This window comes from Marmota monax, unplaced genomic scaffold (genome assembly GCF_021218885.2).
Source record: "Marmota monax isolate L192 unplaced genomic scaffold, Marmota_monax_Labrador192_F-V1.1 WCK01_AAM20220418_F8-fsc00181, whole genome shotgun sequence".
In the NCBI taxonomy this organism is placed as follows: domain Eukaryota; kingdom Metazoa; phylum Chordata; class Mammalia; order Rodentia; family Sciuridae; genus Marmota; species Marmota monax.
In genome coordinates, this window is record NW_026694276.1 from 2,805,649 (window position 1) to 2,831,314 (window position 25,666).

Genomic DNA, 25,666 nt, shown 5'->3' on the forward strand with positions numbered 1-25,666 from the left:
ACATGTAACTTACAAAAGAACACACCCATGTGTTCCTTGTGTTTAAAAATATAAAGGAGAAAAATAAGAAAAAAGAAATATGATTCAGATGCCTATTAAAGGCAATTAAACTGGGGAGGGAGAAAAACTTATTTAGAGAGACAATTCTGAGGGACCCAGAGTCCTGAGAAGATCCTAGGGAATAAAGCTGGAGCTCTACACAGACAACTGGGAAGGTGACTTGGACCCTAGACTAAGCAGCCTTCTCCTGCAGGTGTCTTCTTTTGGAATCCATCCCTATCCTCTTCTTCTCTAAATGGCTCTCAAAAACACCTTTCCCTTCCTAAAGGCTGGTCTATACTTATGAAATTACTGTTTGATCGCATGGGTTAATGATTTCATAATAACTAGACCCCATTTCCCACATTAAGAGTGACCCAGTCACACATAAACACAAGGGAACACTTTTCAGCTGTAAATGTGAGGAGCCTTTCTAGGAACAGATATGTAGTTCTTCCCAGGATATTTTTTTTATGTGAGAGAAAAAAAGCAAAGTTCAAAGGAGTGTGTTAAGGAAGAGGGGGAATTAGATATTATTAATTAGATATATTGTTTTCAGTAACAATTGTTTGCAGAAAATAGTCAAAGTGTTTTTTTAATTTAAGGGTGTGGTGAGCCGCTTCTGCCGTTTCTGCAGACTATGGTCGCCATTACAAGATGGCGCTGGCTCCGCTGTGGTCTGTGACAAACAACTCCTTATTTGGGAGAGTTGGCGCATGGTTTTTCACCACCCTATGAGAAAGCTCCACGTGGCAGCTTTGCATTGGGGCTTGAGATGCTTTATTAAGGCTGGGAGGGGCATCCGAGGAGGAGAAGAAGAAATATCAAGGGCCTGAATAAACTGCTGAAAGAAGATTCCTGAGTTGCGTCTTCCTTGCGGGCAAGGGGTCGCGACATAAGGGGACACGGGAATGGATTCTAAGACATAGAATAAGGGACTTTTATAGGTATAACTTAATGTAGTTATTTTTAAACCATATCAATATTTTATATATCCCTGAAAGAATGGAAAGGCTAACCTTAAAAACAAAAGCATGACAAAAGAACTATATATCAAACAACAATTTAACTGCATAAATTTTAATTCAAGTAAATTTAGAAGGCAGTAGTTGTCTGTCTATAGTGGGGTATATCCTGAGGACATCTTGAACTGTATTTAGTAGGTTTATTTGTGGCACAGGAATCAGTATAATAATTCTGAAGCTGTTTTGTAAGCATTCCAAGATACAGCAAATTACTAAATGCATTGATATAGTCTCTGGAACATGGTTTTCAACTCTGGCGGAGGAGGACAAAACTATGAAATGGGAAAAATTAGAGAAGAAGTCTATGGTGTTGGCTTAGAATTGTATAGCTCTATCAATCCATAATACCTTGAAGCAATGGTATCCAAGTAGCAGTGAGCATATGTAGTGCCGACAGCTTGGTTTCTGAATACCATTTCCCACTAAAGGAAAGTAAGATTCCTTATCTTAAAAAAAAAAGTGTGCTTTGAGGTTGGGGAACTAAAATTGCAAGGTGAGCTTTGAACATTTTCTTGTGCCCAAAAACTAATAGGGACATTTCCTAAAGTCAGAGAAGCCAACTACAAGAAGTCCCTCTAGTCAAATCAAAGACTACTAGAACATCAAAAATAATAAAAGCTATAAAGTATTGCAAGATATAGAATAAAAAAGGATTCCATATAATATTCATCTATATACACACAGTGGTATCCATGTAGCATCCTTATGGAAAAGATGGAAGAGGGAAAATTACTGTATAGAAGAATATCAGTTAGTAATCATAAAAGAAGTAATAAGGCTGTCTTTATTTAAGAATCCAAGCTTATAAGCAACATTCAGGTTTTTATTTTAGGAGACCAGTGATAAACTGGATGAACCTAATGTTTTTTATTTACCTTGAGTTTTAACTATGTTTATTTATTTATTTATTTGTTTATTTTATTGTAGAACATGGTTTACATGATTATTCATGTAATTACCATTACCAAATTTTAGTTTTGGTACCCTAGTTCCTCCCTGTAGCTGAAGATTTACTCCTGAGGCATGGTTTCATTCTCCTAAGTTCCTAGCAATTTTCTGGGTTCAATATAATTATTTTTAATTTTTATTTGACAAATTTTATTTATATAAATATAAAAGAAATGCTAATTATGCACATAAACATCCTTGTTAATACATAGGCAATATAACTAGATACTATGGACTAAGAATTAGCTTCTTTTTGGAAGCTTTGTAAAGTCTATAGGTTATAATTTACTGTTTGGGGTGAAAGCAGTATTTTATTTTCAGTTTTACTAAGATTAAGGATTCAGAATCAGTATGTACCAGGATTTATCTGTTTCACCTAAAACCATAAGGCTCCTCCCCCAACCCCAGTCCTCACATTTTCAATGTTGTAAGCCAGTAGGAAGAAAGCTTTTACTATCTGTAAGTCTGGGATTCTGTCATATGCCAGGTAAGAGACCATTTTCATGATATGACCTGGTGGGCATCATTTCTATAGATGAAGCATAGCTCTTTTTCCTTATTAGCTTTCATGCCAAATTAAATACTTAAGATTTGTGGCGTGGTCATAGATATAATATATTTAATTATGTTATTGTTTTAGTTTTCTGTTGCTGTGACAAAATACCTGAGAAAATCAATTTAGAGGAGGAAAGAATTATTTTGGCTCTTTGTTTCAGAGGTTTCAATCTACGGCCAGCTGGCTCCACTGTTTCTGGGCCTGAGGCAAGGAAGAGTATCATGGTGGCAGAAGCATGTGGTGGAGAAGGCAGCTCACCTCATGGTGGCTGGGAAGCAGAGGGAGACAGTGAAAAAGGGGCCAGAGACAAGATATACCGTTCCAGTGGCATACCCCAAGTCACCTACTTCTTCCAATTAGGCTCTACCTCCTACAGCTTCTACCACTCCTAATCCATCAATAGATTAATTCACTGACGAGGTTAGGGCCTCATGATCCAACCACTTCACAAAAGGCCTGTCTCTGAATACTGCTGTATCAGGAACACAACCTTTAATATATGAGCCTTTGAGAGACATTCTGACTCCAAACTGTAACAGCTATGGTAGGAAGACTAAGGATTCTGTATATTTGTAAGTAACTACAGGATCATGAAAAGTAAAAGATCTTAATAAATGCACTTTGCATTATGTTTAGCCATTTAATTTTTTTTTCTGAGAAATTTTTTAGACCAACCAGTTATTTATGAACAACTATTGGTAATTAATTAGCTTATAACCTATATTAAGATCTTGGGTTTTTTCATAACCCTAGGATCAGTTGACACAGAAAACTATTAAACAATGTTTCATTCTAATTTGTACAAATTCTGCTAAATTAAACATTTGTAATACATAAAAAGAAAGGGAGTTTCTCATATACATTAAAAAGCATTAGCCACAGTTTGATTAGTTATTTTGATCCATTTAGCTTAGTAATTAATTTATAGTTTATAGGTCTTGGGTAAAGAATCTACTTCCCCAAAGTCTTCAGCTTTTGGATTAAAAAAAAAAGTTGGAGAAATCCTGATGCCATCAGTTATATATAGTCTGACAAGTATCTGAAACAAGATGCTATATTATACTGGGAAGTTGTTCACATGAGTCCATTTCTTATATTATTAAGAGTTAAGAATAGTGGATACAATCTTTGACTAAGGTTCTTTTGATGTTTCAGACATCTCAGTTTCTGATCTGTGTAGAAGGGGTTCTCTGTAAGAGAAAAGTAAAGATCACTATGTATGATAAGACTGAATGGCTTTGGACAATTAGATATTATAATTCAGCATGGTCAAGAGTGCAAGTTATCTATAGAGATATACACAAAAACAAATTCATAAGAATTCAATCAATGATACTCTGGAGACTTATCTCAATTAAATCATTAAGTTATGACAAATTATAAGTAATCCTTGCTTGGAACAGCATATAGATAAAATGCTATCATCTCTGCCCCCACATATAACTGCCTCATGGGTAGAGATTCAGTTTCAATAAGATTGGGTATTTAGTAAGCCACAAGCCAATGAGTTCAATCATGCAGCTATGAAATGTAATACACAAGAGCTTTTGAAACCACAGGCTGAATGATCCACAGTGTCTTCAACAGTTTTCAGAGAATGTTGATTTCTTTCTCTTATTTCAACCTATAAAATTGATAAACTCTTTATTTAATTAGCTTTCCAGTGAATATATTTTATGTTGTTCTTTTTCATTTTTTGTTTTAGATCCTGCCGTGTCCGGCTAACGGAGCCGAGTCCGGCGAAGGACGGTGGGGTTAAGAATACACAGGACACCAAGGTTCTTCATCCAGGAGGAAGCGTGCTTGCCCTTTATTGCCCAATTTGTTCCCCTTATATATCTTTTAACAGCTGCGGGAAATTACTCAAAAGTGAGGAGGGAAGAGTAATAACTGCGTCCTTGGGTTACAGTCACGTCACCGTCCCCTATCAGGAGGCTCGAACAGGTCAAGATGTTCCCCAGAGACACATATGCTCGAGGCAGATAAACAGGGAACCGAAAGCCTGCGTCAAGGCCTTGTGAGCTGGCCACATTGACATGCATAACAAAGAACTGGGGGTTGAGTCCCCAGGGGCCAGGGCGGGCCTGCTACCAGCAGATCCAAAGCAATATGACTTCCACACATTTAAGCCCAAAATTCTCATATTTCTGTTGAACAGCTTCAATAACTGTAAAAAAAAAAACATACCTTCTGGAAAGTATTTCAACTCTATTTTGATTATATATAACTGCAGGATCTTTCTTGGGACATTCCTAGATCTGACAGTATAAATGCTTTGTATCTCCTCTAAACAGAGGTTTCTTTTGAATAGTTGTGCTCATTGATTTAAAGTTCTGCAAGTTCAGGACATATTTCTTTTTTCCCTACAAATAGTTCAAACTCTAATTCATGTTAACTCTGAACAGCTTCCACATTTCCCCTGGGGTGTTTTATTAATTTATCTTCAAGTATAGAAGCATATTTGTTAATTAACTTTTCAAAGTCATCTTTCAGACACTACTGCTCACTTCTTTTTATGAAACCTCCATTTTAAATTCCTGTTTCTGTATAGCACTTTTCATATCTTTTGGTAAATCATGATTCGTGGACTGAGAGCTCCTTAAAAATCTTTGACTATATACACAATGATTTATTTCTGGACTTTTAATTCTATGTATCTGTTGTAGTATCTATGCCACACTCTTTTGATTACTGTAGCTTTGTAATAAATGTTGAAATTGGGAAATGTGATTCTTATAAATTTATTCTTCTTTTTCAATATTATCCTGAGTCCCTTGAGATTCCATATAAATGTAGGACGTATTTTTCTATTTCTAAAAAAAAATGTTAGAGTTTTGATAGGGATTGCATTAAATCTATCTCTCACTTTGGGTAGCATTGACATCTTAGCAAAAATAAAGGTTTTAATCCATGAACATGAAATGGCTTTCCACTTATTTGTGTTTCATTTCTTTCAGCAATACTTATAGTTTTCATTGTACAAGTCCTTCACCTTTATGATTAATTCCCAAGTATTTTATACTTTTTGATGCTGTTGTCAATGGAATATTTTCCTTTTTTTTTGTTCATTGTTGGGGTATAAAAACACCCTGATTTTTATGGATTAATTTTGTATCCTGACATTTTGTTTAGTTTATGTTCTAACAGGTTTATTGTGTGTGTGTGTGTGTGTGTGTGTGCGTGCGCGTGTGTTCCTAAGGTTTTCTACATATAAGATTCTGGCATCTACGAACATAGATAATTTCACATCTTCATTTCTAATTTGGATGCCTTTTAATTCCATGCATTCTTATCTCAAGAATCTTCTGAAAGATACTCTACATTCTATAAGGTTGTAGTGAAGATTCTTGCTTAGAGTATATACAGACTGCCTTTCACTATCCATTTTCTGTAGGATAGAGTTGAGGCAAAAATCCAAGGCTACTGATTCCTACCATAAAAACAAAACTGCTTTGCCTCTCTGAGGAACATGATAAATTAATCACTCTTCTTTTGGCTCTCCTATTTACTGTGTCTGATTCTAGAAACAAGAGTACATTCTGCTGAGAATGAGAAAGTATTTCCAGGAAAATCATAAACTCTATAATACTGTTTTTTTTTTTTTTCTTAGAGAGAGAGAGAGAGAGAGAGAGAGAGAGAGAGAGAGAGAATTTTTTAAAAATATTTATTTTTCAGTTTTCAGTGGACACAACATCTTTATTTTATTTTTATGTGGTGCTGAGGATCAAACCAGCATCCGGCACATGCCAGGCAAGCGCGTTACCGCTTGAGCCACATCCCCAGCCCTATAATACTGTTTTCCTTTCCCTGAGCACATAGGTGAAGTTATTTTCTTAACCAATAGACTTGAATTAAACAAACATCTTTATATTCTCAAGGAGAGGATTTTTTTCTTACCTGATCTGGTAATCTTTTAATTGAAAACTTAGTTTGTTGGTAATTAATAATTGCTATAGCTGAGTTTATATCTACCTCTTTATTGTTTTCGGCATATGCAATCTGTTTCATAATCCTTCCCCCCTCCTTCTTTGCTTTCTTCTGGATTAAATATTTTATGTTTTTTCCCTAATAAGTTATTAATATTCACCATACTTCGAGAGCTTACCTTACAAATAGCATGCATTCTAAGATTTATTTTATTCTTTTGCAGATGATTACTTTCACAACATTGCTAGAATCTTAGACAACTGTAACTCTCTTTACTCACTTGTACATTTTGCAATATTGTTGGCAAAATCATATTTAGTTCTACTTATACTGTATATTTCTAAAGTCCCTAAAATCTTTTGCCCAGTCTTCTTTCCTCCATTGTGAACTCTCATGTTTTCAATTAGGATTGTTTTTATTCTTTAATAAAAATTACTTTTAATTCATATTTTGTAATGTCCCTTGCTGATGTTGAGTTTTCTTAATTTTTGTCTGTATGAAAATATTTTTACTTCTTAACATATTTCAGCTTTATTGAGGTATATCTGACATATAATTAACTACATATATTTAAAGTGTACATTTGATATTTTAACATGTTTATACTTGTGATCCACTAATATAATCAAAATAATAAACATATCCATCGTCCTCTAAAATTTCCTAGCACCCTTTAATACATCTCTCCCTCTTTTCTATCCCAACCATTCATACCATCATCCCAAGATAATCATTAATTTGAATTCTGGAATCATACAGGTATTTAAATTTTTTCCCATTCCAGTATGAACATACTAGTATATCATTGTAGTCTTAATTTCCAATCTTCCAGTGACTAATGATATTTAGCACCTTTCCAAATGCTTATTTTCTATTAGTGTATGTTCATTGATGCAAGATTTATTCATATCTTTTGCCCACTTTTATTTGTGCTCATTATATTCTTATTATTTAGTTGAAAGAAACCTTTATGTTTTCTATATTAGAGCATTTTGTAAATATGTTTGATGAATATTTTCTCCCAGTCTGTCATTTATCATTTTTATGAATGTCCTATTAAAGGCAAAAGTTTCTAATTTTATGAAATCAAATTTATTAATTTTTTTCTTTGATAGTTTATGCTTTTGTGTTTTATTTAAGGAATATTTACAAAAGTCATTACCAAACTGAAGGCCACTAAAATTGTCTCCTGTTTTCTTCTAGAAATTTTATGGTTTTAGCATAATTAGGTCTATTACAAATCTTGAATACATTTTTTATTGGTACAAGGAAAAAACTAGTTTTGTTTTTGTTTTTCCTAGTGGCTGTCCAGTTTTTCTAGTAGTATTCATTGAGTAGATTATCTTTTTCCACTGAATTATCTTAGGACTTTTGTTGAAAATCAACTAACCATAGGTGTATAGCTCTATTTCTGAACTCCCATTGCTCTATTTATCTTTAGTCCAATATCACACTCTTTGTAGTTTAATAATAAGACTTCAAATTCATTAGTGTTAGTCTTCCAACTTTGTGGTTTATTCAGTGTGATCAGCTATTCTCAATCCTTTGAATTTCCATATAAATTTTACAATCAGTTTGTCAAATTCTCCAAAAACTGACAGTGCTTATGCCTGCACTCAATCTCTAGAAACTCACCTTAAATACTTTTATTTGGAGGGGTAGGGTCCCAGGGATTGAACTCAGAGGCACTCAACCACTGAGTCACACCCTGAGCCCTATTTTGTATTTTTTTAGAGACAGGGTCTCACTGAGTTGCTTAGCACTTCACCTTTGCTGAAGCTGGCTTTGAACTCCCAATCCTCCTGTCTCAGCCCCCTGAGCCACTGGTATTACACTGTGCCTGGCTCACCTTAAATACTAAGGTATATATAGATTAAAAGTCTAGGGATGGAAAAAGATATACCATGGTGACACCAATCTAAAAAGAGCTGAAGTGACTACATTAATATCTAACAAAATAGATTTCAGAACAAGAAATATTACAAGGGTTAAAGAGGCTAATTTCAAACTGATAATTGGGTCAGTTTATTAAGAATCCATAAAAGTTCTGAAGGTTTAAACACTGACAGAATTTCAAAATATACAAAGCAAAAATGACTGAACTGCAAGAAGAATTAGACAAGTCTACAATCATAGATTTCAGCAACTCTCTCAATAACTGAAAGAACAAGCAAGCAGATTATCATTAGGGAAATAGTAGACTGGAATAGGTGCTTGTGGGGATAGCTCAGTGGCTGAATGCTTGTCCAGCAAAGCTCTGGGTTCAATCTCCTGCACTAAAAAATAGGGGAAACAAAGCTAGCAAACAAAATTCTTGATTGACATTTAGAGAATACTCTAGGCAGAGGGGCAGACATATATTCTTTTTAATGGCACATGAAACATTTACCAAGTTAGATCATATTTTTACTCCACAGAACAAGTCTCAATAATTCTAAATGGGTTTATATATTTTGTGGCCACACAATGGAATTAAATTAAAAGTCAATAACACAGAATATATGGAAAATCCTCAAATATTTGGAAAATAAATACAATACCTCTAAATAAACCGCAAAGAAGAAATAACAAGAAAATTTGAAACTAACTATGATCTAAAATTAAAAACATATAAAAATGTATGGAATATAGTGATATTTTTACTAGATATACAATTCGAGGTTGAGTTCTTTTAAGCACCTGAAAAATGTTTTGCCACTTCCTTCTAGCCTCCATTTTTTTTTTTAAATGAGAAATTCCTTATCATTCAAACTGTTTTTCTCTATAAGGGCCAATTCTCTCTCACTGCTTTCAAGATTTTCTTTTTTTAGTTTTCATAAATTTGACTATAATGTGTGTTGAGTGTGTACTTCTTTGGGTTTATCCTGTGTGGGGTTTGCTCACCTTCTCGAATCTGTAGGTTCATGATGTCTTCCATCAAATTTGAGGAGTTTTCAGCCCAAATTTCTTTGAGTATTTTTTAAGCTCTGCCCTTTTTCTTCTCTTCTTCCAGGACTCTAATGATAAGACTGTTAATTTTTTATTACAGACCCACAGTTCTCTGAGGTTTTGTTCATTTTTGCTTGGTCTATTTTTCTTTTGTTTACATTGGGTAATTAATTTGTTCTAATTTCCAGTTGACTGATTCCTTTCTGTTTCCTCCATTCCACTGTCAGACCAATTTAGTGAGATTTTATTTTGGTTATTTTTCAAATCTAATTTTTTTTTCATTTGCTGAGATTTTTCTATTTCTTTGATGAGCTCATTGTTTTAGTGTGTTAGAAATATGCTTAATGAAGCATGTTTATTTGCTCCTCATCAGGTAATATTTTTATTGGTTCTTCTTAGTTATACATAACAGTAGAATCTATTTTGATTAAATTATACAAGCATGGAATATATCTTATTCTAATCAGAACCCCACTCTTGTGAGTAGACACATTGGTATTTTCCTATATGTTCACAGGAAAATAATGTTAGATTTATTTTACTGTCTTTCCTATTCCTATTCCTCCTCTCTTTCCTTCACTCCTTCTCACCTCCTTGTTGCGGTTTAACTTCCACATATCAGTGAAAACATTTGACCTTTGGTTTTTGGGGACTGACTTATTTCACTTAGCAAGATGGTCTACAGATCCATCCATTTAGTGACAAATGTCATAAACTCATCAGGTAATTCTAACACTTGTGTCAATTTATTTTTGTCATATATTACTTGCTTTTCTCATTCAAGTTGAACTCTTCCTGGCCTTGATATGACAAGTGATTTTCTTTTAAATTGAAACCTGGAAATTAGGGGCATTGTGTCATTAAACTCTGAATCCTATTTTTTAAAAAATATTTTTTAGTTGTAGATGGACACAATACCTTTATTTATTTGTATGTGGTGTTGGGGATCAAACCCAGAGCTTCATGCAACCTAGACAAGCGCCCTACTGCTGACCCGCAACCCTGCCCCTATTTAAACTTTTTTAAACTAACTTCTATTGGCATTATTTTCTTCTGACAATGTCTAACAGGAACAGTGAAGGTTTTAGCTCATACTGCCAGGAGGTAGTGGGGTAGAAATCCAGGTACCTACTCAGCCTAACATCCAAGAAGTGGAAGCTTCTTATTACTTCTGGACAATGGTGGGAAGTTCTAGCTCTATACCAGTTTCTACCCCATCCTATTCCTCAGCAGGGGAGGGGTTCAAATGTTACTTGGCCTCTATGTCCTGCGAGGTGTCCCCTTTCCCAGTTCATGGATTAAAGAGAACAGGAAACTAATTACTATGTCATTTTTGTGTCCTGGGGTCCCTGTCGGTCAGTCTTTCCTCTCCATCTTTCAGTCTCCTTATATTTATTGAATATATTATGTCCAGGGTCTAAGTTTTATTTAGTGGGAAGAGTAAAGTAAGTCTATTCCATCCTTCAGAAGCAGAAACCACTCTTTTAGCATTTTAATGTAGAAAAAAATCCTTAATCACCTTCCTTTTTTGAAACACATTTTCACCAGGTAAATAGTTTTAGGTTGCAGGGTTTTGTTTTTCCTTCCAGTACTTTAAAAGATATTGCTTCATCTGTTCTAGCTTATAACTGTTTGTATGACAAATCTGCTATCCTCCTTAATCTTTATTTCTTTGTACATAACTAGTTATTTTTCCTCAAACTGATTTTAAAACTTTCTTTTTATAAGGCTTTAAGAAATTGGATTATGATTTAATTGCCTTAGGGTTCTTTCCATGATTTTATTTGCTTATTTGAGACTTATTGAGCTACTCAGATCTGTGGCTTTACAGTTATCATCAAATTTTGGAAAATTCTGGCCACCACTTCTCCAAATATTTTTTCAGTTCCATTTCTTTCATGTATTTAGGGTATTCAAACTGTCTAACTCCATTTGTGCTGCTACAACAAAATACCACAGATTAGGGGATTTAAAATTTATTTCTTCCTATTCTGGAGAATGGGAAGCTCAAGATCAAGGTACTGGCATTTATATCTGATGAGGGCTACTTCCTGCTTCCAAGATGGTGTCTAGACACAGAAGGGCAAGAAAGGCTGTACTCTGCCTCTTTTATAAAGGCCTTAATCCCATTCATGAGAGAACAGTCCTCAAGATCCAATCTCCTCTTGAAAAGCTCCAACTCTTACTACTATAATGGGGATTAAGATACAACATGAAGGACATACATTCAAACCATAATACCAATTATTATGCCACATGAAGTTTTTGCACAATTCACTGATATACTGTTCTTTCTTTTTCAATTTATTTATTTATTTTTATTATAGCTTTACGGTTATACACAATAGTTGGGTTCATCCTGACAAATTCATACATGCATGAAAAACAAGTTTATTTCATGATCCCCCTTTTCCTTCCCAGCCTCTTCCTCTCCCCTCCTCCTTCCTCTACTAGACTTGGATAAAAGAGGCAGATGGTTATATGTAAGGAGAAAAAACTAGAAGTAAAAAAATTAAAGAAAGAATGAAAGAACAATAGAATTTGGCTGTTAACAGAGAAAAAGAGGAACAAACAACTGAAAAACAAAACCAAAATACTCTATTCAAAACCTTGACCCCAAAAGACAGGGCAAGTAAAAATAACTATATTTTTAAAAATGCTACAAATGAGAAAAAAAAATGTGCATGTATATATGTCCATGAAACAATTGACCCAAAACACACACACAAAAGAAATTCTTAATGAAATATTAAGGCATTGATTCCACTGAGGTGGTCAAAATTGTCAGAATATGTATTCACTGTCTATGCCCAAGTGTCCTTCTTTCCATTTGTTCATGAACTATGTATTGAGCATGAGCATAAGGACCAAGGGTTGTTAAACCCTTCTTCTTTTTGCATTACTCACTAAGTTGCCAGTTGGAGTTCAAAAATTCTTTGCTTCCCTTCTCACCAGTATGAGGTAGGATGGGATGGGAGGTCCTGTCAGCTGGAGTTTTGTCTACATAGACCAGGTCGCTCTACTCCCAGGTTGTAGCCACAGCAGAGTTCTAAGAGTGAAGTTCTTGCAGGCACAGCTAAGGTCTACTCAGGCCTTAGGGGTAGTGACTACTCTGGAGAAATTAGATCAACATATGTGTAGAGACCAGCAGTTACTGAATCTCTACTTTTGGGAGTCTGGATCCCGGGAGTCTCCACTCAAAGGACAGGGACGCCAATTCCTCACCCCTCTACTGCCCATGGTTACAACCATTCCAGGCTTGCTGGGCTGGTCCTTGAGCTTATACACCTACTTGTTCAAATTCCTAACCTGCTTCAGCTGATTGTGCAAGCCACCAGGCTCAAAGGGGAAAGTGAGTTGGGCTCCCTTTCGAATTTCGACTTGAATCCCCCTGTGTAAAATATCCTCTCTGCTCCTAAGCAAGAGGTTGAGGATTGTTAAACAGGAAAACTAAAAGAGACACATGGACAGAGAGGGCACCAATCAATAATAGTGAGGACCACATTAGGGGAGGACATAAGAAGGAAACTCCAGAGACCATAAAAAGAACAGGCCAAACAACCCCAGTGGATTCCCAGCTCTGGGACCCCTTCTTTTCAGAGAAGTCTCTGTATTTCTGTTGTTTTTACAATAAACCTACTTTGTGCTTGCTATTTCTGTGTCCTGTTCTTCAATTCTTTGCTGAACCAGGAACCCAGTACCCGATAGTAACATAGCAGCATTTGTTCAGATCTCCCAGCTCCTGCCACAGCTGCTGAAGCATGGCGTCCTCAAGATGGCTCCTGCTTCAGCTCTCTGGGGCAAGTTGATATACACCATGTACGGCGCAGCCTCTGGATTAGCTAAAGGTAGGCTGCTTTTTGGATCTCATAATTTTCCGTACTAAATCTGTTTGTTTCTCAGCATTATCCCTCCCTCAATGTTGAGCCAGCGCTGCAATCAACAATGTAATCTTTTTCTTTGTTTAATGTATCCAATTTTCTGAGTCTCTAAGACACTTAGATTGCCCAATATTGAGTTACAATGAAACCCCTCTTTCACCAACCTATTCCTGCTGCTTGAATCTCTGTCCGTGGAACAAGGAATACAGCCTTCCTCCAGCCTGCCATCTTGAATCCCCTGCACTGTTCATTTTTTTTAGTTGTATATGGGCACAATATCTTTATTTTGTTTATTTTTATGTGGTGCCAGGGATTGAACCCAGAGCCTCACACATGCTAGGCTAAGCACTCTGCCACTGAGCCACAACCCAGCCCTGCACTGTTCATCTTTGAGAGCCTTTTTTATTGTTTGTTTCATTTTGACTGGCTTGTGTTGTTTTGCAATGTCTATCTATTTTTCCTCTCATGATTTGTAGTTCTAATCTCTGAAGCTCAAGTGATATAAATATATATGTATGTGGACATACTATCTTTCCAAATACGTCAAAGAAATTTTACCTTTCAATATCCATTGTCTGCTGTGTCTGTTCTCTGTAAGTTTTGAGTCATTTTTCAGTTATTTTTTTCTCATTATGGTTTAATTTTCCTATTTTTGAATGCTTCATAATTTTTTATTGGATATCAGATATTATAAATTTTGTCTTGTTTGATGCTAGGTATTTTTTGTTTTCTGTAAATATCTTTGAGCTTTGTTCTGGGATACACTTGTGGAAATAACTTAATCTATATGACTCAGCATTTTAAGATTTAGATTTTGTATTAGTTTTCTATGACTACTGTGACAAATTACATCAAATCCAGTGGCTTAAAATAACACAAATCATCCTATGTTGCTTTGGTTCCTAACTCCAAAATGGGTCTCCCTGGGTTAAATTAAAGCCCCTCTTTCCTGGAGGCTCAAAGAGAAAATCCATTTCCTTAATTTCTAGCTCCCAGGGGCCACCTACATGGCTTGGTTCATGGCCCTCATTTTCCAACTTCAAAGCCAGTAAACAAGTCAAGTTCTTTTCATATCACATCACTCAAAGCTTTTTCCACTTATAGTTAGGTCCAACTAAATAATCCAGGGCAAACTCCCCATTTCAAGGTCAGTTGACCTTAATTCCATTTACAATCTTAGTTACCTTTTGTCATATAAGCTAACATAACTGTAGATTCTGGGAGTTAACACAAAAATATCTTTGAAGGGCCATTATTCTGCGTACTATCCACATCTAGTCTTGAGCTAATAGTTCCTTACTACTAATGGAAAACCCTTCTGTTCTGTACTCCATGTCCTCAACTTAGGCAGTTCATTAGGCTGGAAATTCAGTTTTCCAGTCATAACTCTCAGGGTAGTAAGCTGAGAAGTTAAAGGGCTCACTTCATTTGTTTCCCATATTTCAAAGGTCATCATTCTTTATTGCTTGATATTAAATAACTAGGGTAGTTTGAATGTATCTCCCAAAAAAGTATGTGTTACAAAGTTAAATCCCATTATAGTAAAATTAAGAGGTGATTAGGCCATGAAGATTCTGCCTCATTAATGGACTGCTACTGTTATTGTGGGAGTGGGTTTATTATAAAAGGTTGACATCACATGGGATGACATAACACAAAGGCCCTAGTCAGGTACTAGCCCTTTGATCTTGACTTCCCAGTCTCCAGAACTGTAGTAATTAAATCTTTCTATATGTGTTTTTTTTTTTTTTTTTGGTACCTTTTTTAGGAAGGATAGCATCTTCAACAAATGGTGCTGGGAAAACTGGAAATCCATATGCAATAAAATGAAACTGAATCCCTTTCTCTCACCATGCACAAAAGTTAATTCAAAATGGATCAAGAAGCTTGATATCAAATCAGAGACATGGCGTCTGAAAGAAGAAAAAGTTGGCTAAGATCTACATACTGTGGGGTCCGGCTCCAAATTCCTCAATAGGACACCCATAGCACAAAAGTTAATAATTAGAATCAACAAATGGGACTTACTCAAACTAAAAAGTTTTTTCTCAGCAAAAGAAACAATAAGAGAGGTAAATAGGGAGCCTACACCCTGGGAACAAATTTTTACTCCTCACACTTCAGATAGAGCCCTAATATCTAGAGTACACAAAGAACTCAAAAAAATTAAACAATAAGATAACAAATAACCCAATCAACAAATGGGCCAAGGACCTGAACAGACACTTCTCAGAGGAGGACATACAGTCAATCAACAAGTACATGAAAAAATGCTCACCATCTCTAGCAGTCAGAGAAATGCAAATCAAAACCACCCTAAGATACCATCTCACTCCAGTAAGATTGGCAGCCATTATGAAGTCAAACAACAACAAGTGCTGGCGAGGATGTGGGGAAAAGGGTACACTTGTACATTGCTGGTGGGACTGCAAATTGGTGCGGCCAATTTGGAAAGCAGTATGGAGATTTCTTGGAAAGCTGGGAATGGAACCACCATTTGACCCAGCTATTCCCCTTCTTGGTCTATTCCCTAAAGACCTAAAAAGAGCATGCTACAGGGACACTGCTACATAGATGTTCATAGCAGCACAATTAACAATAGCAAGACTGTGGAACCAACCTAGATGCCCTTCAATAGACAAATGGATAAAAAAAAAAATGTGGCATTTATACACAATGGAGTATTACTCTGCATTAAAAAATGACAAAATCATAGAATTTGCAGGGAAATGGATGGCATTAGAGCAGATTATGCTAAGTGAAGCTAGCCAATCCCTAAAAAACAAATGCCAAATGTCTTCTTTGATATAAGGAGAGTAACTAAGAACAGAGTAGGGACGAAGAGCATGAGAAGAAGATTAACATTAAACAGGGATGAGAGGTGGGAGGGAAAGGGAGAGAGAAGGGAAATTGCATGGAAATGGAAGGAGACCCTCAGGGTTATACAAAATTTCATACAAGAGGAAGTGAGGGGAAAGGGGAAAATAATACAAGGGGGAGAAATGAATGACAGTAGAGGGGGTAGAGAGAGAAGAGGGGAGGGGAGGGGAGGGGGGATAGTAGAGGATAGGAAAGGCAGCAGAACACAACAGACACTAGTATGGCAATATGTAAATCAATGGATGTGTAACTGATGTGATTCTGCAATTTGTATACGGGGTAAAAATGGGAGTTCATAACCCACTTGAATCAAAGTGTGAAATATGATATATCAAGAACTATGTAATGTTTTGAACAACCAACAATAAAAAAAATTAAAAAAAAATAAATTTTAAAATTTGAAACAGTCTCACTAAGCTGCTTAGGGCCTCACCAACTTAGAGACTGGCTCAAACTTGGTGATCCTCCTGCCTCAGTCTCCAGGATTGCTGGGACTGCAGGTATGCATCACCACACCCGGCTTCTTTACAAATTTCTGAATTTCAAGTATTCTGTTATTACTGCACAAATAGACTAAGACAATGTCTGAAAACTATTGGTTCATACAGTGTCTGAAATATTGTTTTTGGTGGAAGGGTAAATCCAGTTCATGTTACTCCATCTTGCCTAGAAGCCTTCCTAATAATTTTTGGTTGGCTGTCAATCATTGTAGCTGTTTACCTTGTTGAGAGCTGGATATTTTTGTATCCTTGAGTTTTGTTCTAGTATTGTTTGCTCCTCCAAAAAATGTTTGAAAAGCTCTTTAGTTATAATACTTTGCCTTACTTCAGTGCTTGGCAAATGTTTTAGAACCATATGCTTCAGTTGAGTCCCCTAGCTTTAGTTAGTCTTTATGACCTTAGCATTATACATCTTTGAGAAATTTTAGTCTTTTTATAAGCTTTATGGTGTCTCTTGCACTTCCCATTTAGTAAGTGTCCTCTGGGGAAAAACCAGCTGCACATCTGAAGTCCCCCAACTCGCCCCTCTATTAGCTCATAATACTGCTAGGAGCTTTATTGTTTACCTCATCAGATACCCTCTGGCTAGGCAAAGGTCAATCCACAGCCCAGGCACATAATCAGCAAATGGCCCCAAAGGATAAAATGACTATTGATCTCAGTTCACTTTGGACAGTGCTACCTTTTCTCCTGAACTTTTAGTTCATCTAGTTTTAGTTGCTACCACAGTTCTCTGCTGCAACTAAAATTAAGAAGCTATGCCTCAGAATTCTCTGAGTTCAGACTAGCTCTTGATCTGGTGGATCTCTGGATTGTCAACTCCTTTTACTTCATCTACAGATATTCTAACTGTAAATCACCCTCCCAGACAATCTAGAGAATGCAGCTCTGCTAACTGAAGGAGAAAAACACTACCTTCAAGTTATCACAAACATTTCCAAACATTGTGTATTTAAAATGTCCTCAGCCTGTCCCAATTCCCTTTCTCTTATTTTCTGAGGCCTTGTTAAGAACAACACCCATGCCACTACTCAGTTCTAATCCCCAACTTGTAATTGTGAACAGAACTAGAACTTTTCAATTGATAACAAAAATCCCTGAAAACAAGAAGATAGAAATGTAGGGTCACAGTTTTGAGTTATCAATGTAGGGTCACAGTTTTGAGTTATCAATATCTGGAAATCAGAATTCCCCCACCACCCCCATAAGATCCAGGTACACAGGTCTGAAGTAATCTTCACTCTTTCAGGTATGCTTGCTTACCTGATCTTCTCATAAACTGTCACTATTAAGGACTTTGGAAGCAGCAGTGAAGGGCAATTAGGTCAAGAATATTTAAGAAGTATGTGAAATCTACTTGGGGTTTTAAAATATATAGCATATGAACCTCAGGCTTCTGACAAAGGAAAACTCAAGACAGGAGCTTCCTTCAGAATGCAACTGAATGCACGAAAAATGCTAACTGGACAGAAAACACGGAGCAGTTCATCTTCAGTGAATTTATCATATTATTCACTCATACCCTGAATAAGACCATCTTATGTGCATATGTGCTGCTGGATGAAGTTACCACAAAGGCCAGAGGGAAAGGGAAAGAGAGATTCAGGATGTCCATGAACCACTTGTCATTGGTCCTTGTCACTGCAGGAGCAGCAGGGCAGGTTTAGAAGGGATATAACAAAAGACCCCAAGCCAAGTAGACCAGAAAAAAGATGCTTTAGAAAGCACATGCCAATGCAAGTTTGGCCTTGATGGAATCATGCCGTCATTTTGTTTCAGTGACTAAGCCATGTTTAGGCATGCTTCCAGAGGTGGTGTCCACATGTCATCTACCACTAACTCTAGTTTACAGGCATTGTCTGGGCCTACTAGAGTTTTGTGGCTAACTATTTTGCTCCATTCCTATTATCACAGTTTTCTTACATGTCCTGTGTCATACCTCTACTCCTTCATTAACTTCCTTGTTCTCAAACTGTGGTCACCCCCACATTGTCATCCTCTTCTCTCCCTTAAGAAAGTTCAACTCAGTTGAATCTTTAAAGGACTAAATAAAGGGGAGCATGGTTGTTTTAGGAGAAGTACAGAAGCCAGCTGTGTTAGAACCCTGTGAAATAAAGGGACAAAACCCAAGAATGATCGTATTACACTCATAATCCCGAATAAGACCATCTTATCTTAAGGACATCTGATCTGCTGTCAGAATGAAGTATATAATCTATTTTCATACAATAAAGTATATAATTTGACAGAGAAAGCCAGCTAGGGGAGTCCAGGATAATGTTCCTCAAACCCTAAATTTTTATTAGAATCATGTGGGGGAGCTTAAAAAATACTTGTCTGGATCACACACCAGAGATTTCCATTTAATTGGGATGGAGGTAGTAGACTGGGGATTAATGTTTACAGAATCTTCAGCAGTGATATGAATGTACACCTGGGAATGACAATCATTGGTTTAAGATCTCAGATAATTTCACAGCATAATAGCTAAATGTGCAGTCAGTTCAGAGAAAATGCTGAAAATCAAATCAGTGACTTAGTCTGCATTCCCACAATTAATGATGGCATTGCCCAGTACAAAAAGAGGAGAAAATGTGGCAGATGGAAGGATATCACTAATGTCCCTGCAGCCATGAATTCTTCCCTTTATCCAAATGTGCCTGCCTAGCAATTTACATTCTTCAGATTCTGAGATTATCACGGCAGACAGATCTTGACAATATAGTCAGCAATCAGTAAATAACTTCAATATTATTGCTGTGTAATACTTTTATTAAACAGTTTTATGGGGAAAAACCCATATTTCTGTATGAGTTACATATAATTTTCAGGCAATTCAGGGTCCAGTGACAATTACATTTGGAGAAAAGGTTTAAAATCCATACTTGTTTGTATTCCACTCCTTTGTGAAATATTGAAAAGCAGCCTCTGTATCTCAGCATTAAAGGTTACTAAAAGCACCACTTAATGGGGGATCTCACATATTTTATTCCCTTCAAATTACAGTCTTTATCCCTCCTTTATGACAGACACAGAGCTATACTCCTTCCAGATGCTTTAGTGTAATACCAGTCAAAATTCTCTAATTCACCAAAATTCAAACAAGACTCTCATATAGGGGACCCAGTGCAGAGATTAGGACTAATCAATAACAATAAGCTTTGGTTGTCCTAAAACCGCAAGCTGGGTAAGGTGCTCTGTGAAGTGGAATAGAAAATAAGTAAGATCATCAACATCTAACAATATAGATATCCCTTGACCATCTAACTTGATACCTATAAAATCCATACTGTTTAGTATTTCACACCAATTTTACTGCAAAAAGTACTGTGCTATACATGATTCAAGTCAACACCATCTAATGTTGAAAGCAATAACAAAATTATTTTTTACTGAAGCTTATTTACTTCAAAGCACAAGTAAGAAAAACAAATCACACAAGGCCCAAATGAGAATCCTGGAGGGATTCCATTGCTCATAATTGGATTATACTAGTAACGAACTTGGAGGTTTTTTTTTCTTCCTTCCTTTTCTGTTAAAATTTTTAAAAAGATTTGGCTTTTTACTCCAAAAGTTTAGGTTCACTGCAGAAATCAGTTTTTCAATCTCCAGTTGTGACTGCCACTTAAGGAGAGACAAATGCCTAGACCCATAAAGTTTTGAAAGACCCTTATCCCTACCAGGTCCTTCATCCCATGGGTAATTGGAGTCAGCAGCCCCTGGTAGAAGACAGCAAGAACTTGGCTTTAAGGATGAACCAAAATAATGTTTGAATAAGTTAAATAGTGTTCATAAGCCCATGCCCCAAATCACTAAAATGTGAGGATGTAGAAATCTCTGAGAATAGGATATATTTCAAACACACACAAACATAGACTATTGCATATCATTTTTAGTTGAGGTCAAAATTTTAAAAGCCCTATTTCCCCAATAAAAGCAGGGAATTCAATCATTAGTGTTTCTCCTTCATTTACACCCCAGATTACTATAAATCCTGTCTGGAGATATCACTTCTTTCCAAACTTCACTTCATTTTAGCAGCATGCATGGAATACTGGCACTTTTCAAAGGTTTTCTCTCAAATTCTATAGATTTACAAGGACTAAAAATAACTGGAAAAAAAGTGAGTGAGTCTGGTTTCTCAGATCCTCTCAGAAACATCTTTTGGATGACTCTTTTACACGTTAATTACACAAGCATGTGCTAAAAAAGCACTGCAGGGGTGTTGCCTATAGTGGTTAAATCCCATTCAAGTCTGAACTTAAAGCAACCTACTAACTCTGGTGTGGAAGTTCTCCATACCAGTGAAATGACTAACCTATGTATTTTAGGTAACATTTAACTTAAGACTTTGGTAGAGTCCATCTGACAAATAAAATTAAAGCAGCAAATAGGAACAAGAAACAAAGGGAAAATGTTCCACATAACGCTAAGTTTTGTATAATGAGATCCAAGGATATATCACCAGGTTATGTCTGATTTAAATTTTCTTATAAAAATGGATTATTTTCAGTTACTTCGTCCTTTACTCCTCAACTTAGTCTTCTTTCTTTGCCCCACAATCACAATACCATACTGCTGTTGTTAAGGGTCAGCCACCTTTTAAGAACTATCTTCTTATCCTGCCAACTATGACTTAACAAAATTCCTAGAGGTCAAAAAAAAAAAAAAAAAGGTAAAAAATTTATTTTTGCTTTCACTCATTTTCAAATTCTACCACTCTCTTCTAAAGAAAATAATTTATCTCTTTAACTAACCAATATAAAAGGGTGAGTTATCAGGCTCCCTTTCTTCCTCCCTTTTCCCCTTCTAGAACAGTTTCTTGGTGACAGACCAAAATAGGGTATCTCAGGGCCATTTATTAGCAGGCTAGAAAAGAAACTGTGTTGAAGTAGTCACTACCCAATTCCCCCTATACATCCCTTTCCATACCTACTGGTAGTCACCTATTTCACATCTGGCTGGGAAAGAAGAATTTGGGAAACAAAATCTGTACATTTCTACATTTAAATCTGAAGATCACCAACAATAAAACATACTGTCATTAGAGCCAGACCAAACTGACAAGAAGCCTCTGGTCTGAGACACATAGAGGAGATTTCCTTCCCTGTCCCACAATACTGATATACCCATTTGGAGTAAAAAGTTTAATACATGAACACACAGATAATGGCATTTCAGTACTATTGACAAGAAATGAATATGAGAGAATCCTCCATGTAACAACCAAGATTTTAAATCCTTCTAGGTGGCCCAATTACTTAATGGATATTGGGTAAGAACAAAATTCCAGCACAACTAAAGACTATATAGGTCCTGAGAGTTGGTTAAAATAGGATTTGACCTGGATTTTTATAATGGCACACCACTGACAAAATGGTTTGGACCATAAAAGGTTCTCCACAAAAACCTTTTATTGCAGAAGGTGGCTTTGAAAGGCAAAAGCAGTATCTACTCTCCACAATTAACCACCAATGCACTTAGTAGGTTGCATTCCCTGCTAAACTACAAGCCCACATCTTATTGCCTCATACCTGGGATCAAGGAGGTCTAGATTCCCAAAGATAACTGAATTGTCAGCTTTGCATGGAAAAAACAAGAGGTAGCTAAACTGACCTGTAGGTGCCCTTTCAGTGTGGCTGGGTTCATCTTAGCAGTCAAGGAGTCTCTCAACCATCAAGTATGGCCTCCTTCAAGGTTGAATGTTTGACTTGCATTTATCTGTAAAATGGAAGAGCCAAGATACTTGGAAAAAATGTCTTATCTCTGAACCCCAAGGGTGGATTGAATACTTTTCAGTTCATAAATGGAAATCAGTGACCCTACCTCATTACTAAACACATTTTTAAAAAAGAGGCAGAAAGAAAAAAGTGATCTTCTTACTATTTAGTACAAAGACCCTTCCAGGAATACTTTCTTGCCTCATGGCCTTTACATCTTAACAGCTGAGGGAATCCATATGTGTATCAATGAGTCCGTATGAACTTGTATCAAGAGCAGTACTTGGGATAAAGACGAACATGGGTCTGGCCATATTAACATAAGAGTATAGTCTCCTCTAACTAAAGAAGAAAATCTTAAAGACCATTTATTAAAAGCCTTAAGTTCTCTAATACAGTCTTTTAAGACCAATGAAAAGGAATTTTTTTAATTAAAGAAAAATGCAGGCACATAAAAATCTTTCAAGGATAAAAGTCCTAGAAGTGTTCCCTGGTCCATGTCTATCTGCAGAGCTGTCTGCTCTGAGAAAGCATAACTGGAAGCAAGGCCAGGCCAAACAGGAAAACCTATGTGCCATACAGTCAAAGCTGTAGTAGCAAATTAAAAGAAAAAAATAGATCTTCTGCGTATGCCTTTCTTATAACATTGAACCCATATTTTCTTTAGTAGAAGTTTAAAACACAAGTGGTAACAAAGTGGCTTGGGCTTCTGGTGGGCTAAAAAGGAGATATTCTGACAACCATCATCAATAACGTGGGTCAGGTCCCACAGAACTTTCCAAAGGGGTCACTTACTGAAAGAATTTTGTGAGGGGTCAGGTATGGGATCTGAAGGAGGCTATTAAAGGAAGAATGTGAAATAAGAGAACAAAGCGTTCTTGTGAGGCATTTGTTATATCAAAAAACACAGACTGTGCCACACACTGTGAAAATACAGAGACCCCATGCAAGAGAAGCTGCCCCTGCGAGGCAGAAGCTATAAGTAGGGCAACAGTCTAGCCCAAGTTCATTTTTTGGACACCAAAGGTAGCAGTGGTAGAATCTTCACCCAACAAGAGTTTGCTGTTCTTTCATTTTAGGGAAAAAAAACTCCCTGTACAGTTATCTCTATAGCTCCCCAAAAGGGGTCCTGGTGAATACCCATAGCTGGGGCTAGGAGGCTTCCAATAACCTTCCCTTCATATGTATATGTTTTCTTCTTAAAATAAATTCCATGAACTCATAAAGCTCTCATCTGCAATCAAATGCGAAAGCAGAGCATCCTACTCAGAAGCTCTGAAACACACATATTGGCCTGAAAGCAAATCAGCCTTCCAGTCTCAGGTAAGACTGGTTCAGTTCAAAGGCAAGGGAGAAGCTTCTCCTGAATCCATGAAGGCAAGACAGGATGGCTTCAGATGGGTTTGTACAGCAGCGTAGTGACATACTTCTTCTTGTAGCGATGGGTTGCACTAAGAACCATCACACTGTCCTGCAGAAAAAGAAGCACACGCAGTTAATTTCTTAGTTGCTGTGGGAGGCAGATGTTCCCAGCCAATAGTACTACACAGCTATTCACTGTCCACAGAGATAATTTGATGTAATAAAGAGGTTGATTTTAGAGTCAGATCAACTTCAGTTCCAAACTGGACTCCTATTGTTACTGTATTTGTAGCCTTGGGTAATCTACTTAAGGTCTCTAAGTCCTTTTTTCCCTCATCATACAGAGAATAACACCTACCATTAAGGTGGTCCAGATGATTACACAATATCTGACACAGTACCCAACACATGAAAGGTGCTAAAGAAACTACTAACTTCCCACTGTTCTTCCTTCCTCATTTCAAATTCTAATACTGAGCTTAAAACTAGCAAAGAAAAAAGAAATACACTGGCATTAATTTCTAGAAGGAAATCTTAAATGCAATGAGAAGGAAAATAATCCTTCTAAAAAAATCATTTCAAAGTCCTAAAGCAGGCCTAATTTCCATTTAATATCAGGGTTGTACTTGGGTTGTAGCTCAGTGGTAAAGCTCTTGACTAGCACATGTGAAGCACTGGTTTGTCCTAAGCACCATATTAAAAAAAAAAAAAAAAAAAGAGAAGCATTAAAAAAAAACCCTCAGTCTTCATTATTTAAAAAAAAAAAAAAATCAGGTTGAACAGAAGAAAATAAATCCTGATATAGAAGAAACTGAGGAATCCTCTTCTCTCTCCTTGAAAAAAATATAGATAAAATCCTCCTTAGAAATACATTCAAGAGTAAGAACTACCATTTCCCAGACTATGTTACAACATGTGGATAAACCATAGGAGGAGATGGCAGGCTTGTGACTTCAATTGACAATCAACAAGCAGTTATAGGAGACAAAATTCAATCAGAACCAAAAAACCCAAGCCAATCCAATTTAGAAACCAATATATCTTCCTACCTTCCCCCCATACTATATTATCCATAATGAATGCATCTTAGGTTTACACACTGACCAAAGTATACTAACATAGCCTAAATATGATAGAAGGCAGGTAAAAATCAACTTCAGTTAGGCATGCCTGTAATACTAGTTCCTCAGGAGGCTGAGGCAAGTTCAAAGTGAGCCTAGGCAACTTAGCAAGATCCTATCTCAAAATTAAAAAAAAAATGCTAGAGTAGAGCTCAGAGGTAGAGTGCTTCCCTCGCATGCACAAGCCCTGGATTCAAGCCCTAGTAAAATACACATGCACATAATCCCAGTAAAGATTTTATAGAAATGAGAAGCAGGTCAAAGAAAGACCTATTTGGTAAACCTGGCATGATGATACAGAGGAAATAACATGGAATTAATATAAGAAGACAGGACCTCAATCCTATCTGTTACTTACTGGCAATTTGACCTTCTCTGAGTCTTAGTTTATCTATAAAACAGGGGTTAAAAATAATACTTATCTTACAAGGTTATTATTATAAATGAAATTCAACAATATATTTTTAAATTTTCTGTATTACCATATAATCTATTCATCTTGGCTCTACCAGTGATTTCCCTAATCTAGCTACACATCTAAGAAATAAAAGCAGCTTGCTGGGAGCAGTGGCACATGGCTATAATCCCAGTGACTTGGGAGGCTGAGGCAGGAGGATTGCAAGTTCAAAGTCAGCCTCAGCAACACAATGAGGACCTAAGCAATTTTGCAAAATCCTGTCTCAAAATAAAAATAATACAAAAATGGCCAGGGATGTGGCTCAGTGGTTAAGAATCCTGGGTTCATTCTCTGGTACAAAAAAAAAAAAAAAAAGGCAGTT

The 25,666-nt window shown here is 36.4% G+C and overlaps 1 protein-coding gene across 5 annotated transcripts in view; it reads right to left on the bottom strand.

Moving 5' to 3' along the window:
- Positions 1–1,818: 1,818 nt before the first annotated feature.
- Prkab2 (protein kinase AMP-activated non-catalytic subunit beta 2) overlaps positions 1,819–25,666 on the bottom strand; it is a 33,427-nt gene continuing 9,579 nt past the window's right edge. For 2 of the 5 annotated variants that reach the window (XM_046467277.2, XM_046467278.2), the window contains exon 8: positions 21,524–23,875. In XM_046467277.2, coding sequence (XP_046323233.1) covers positions 23,798–23,875 — 78 coding nt within the window. In that variant the 3' untranslated portion in view covers positions 21,524–23,797. Of the gene's footprint in view, positions 3,759–19,026; positions 21,333–21,523; positions 23,876–25,245; positions 25,279–25,666 lie in introns of those variants that run through there. The other 3 variants (XR_009228855.1, XR_009228854.1, XM_058586325.1) reach the window with 3 other exon arrangements.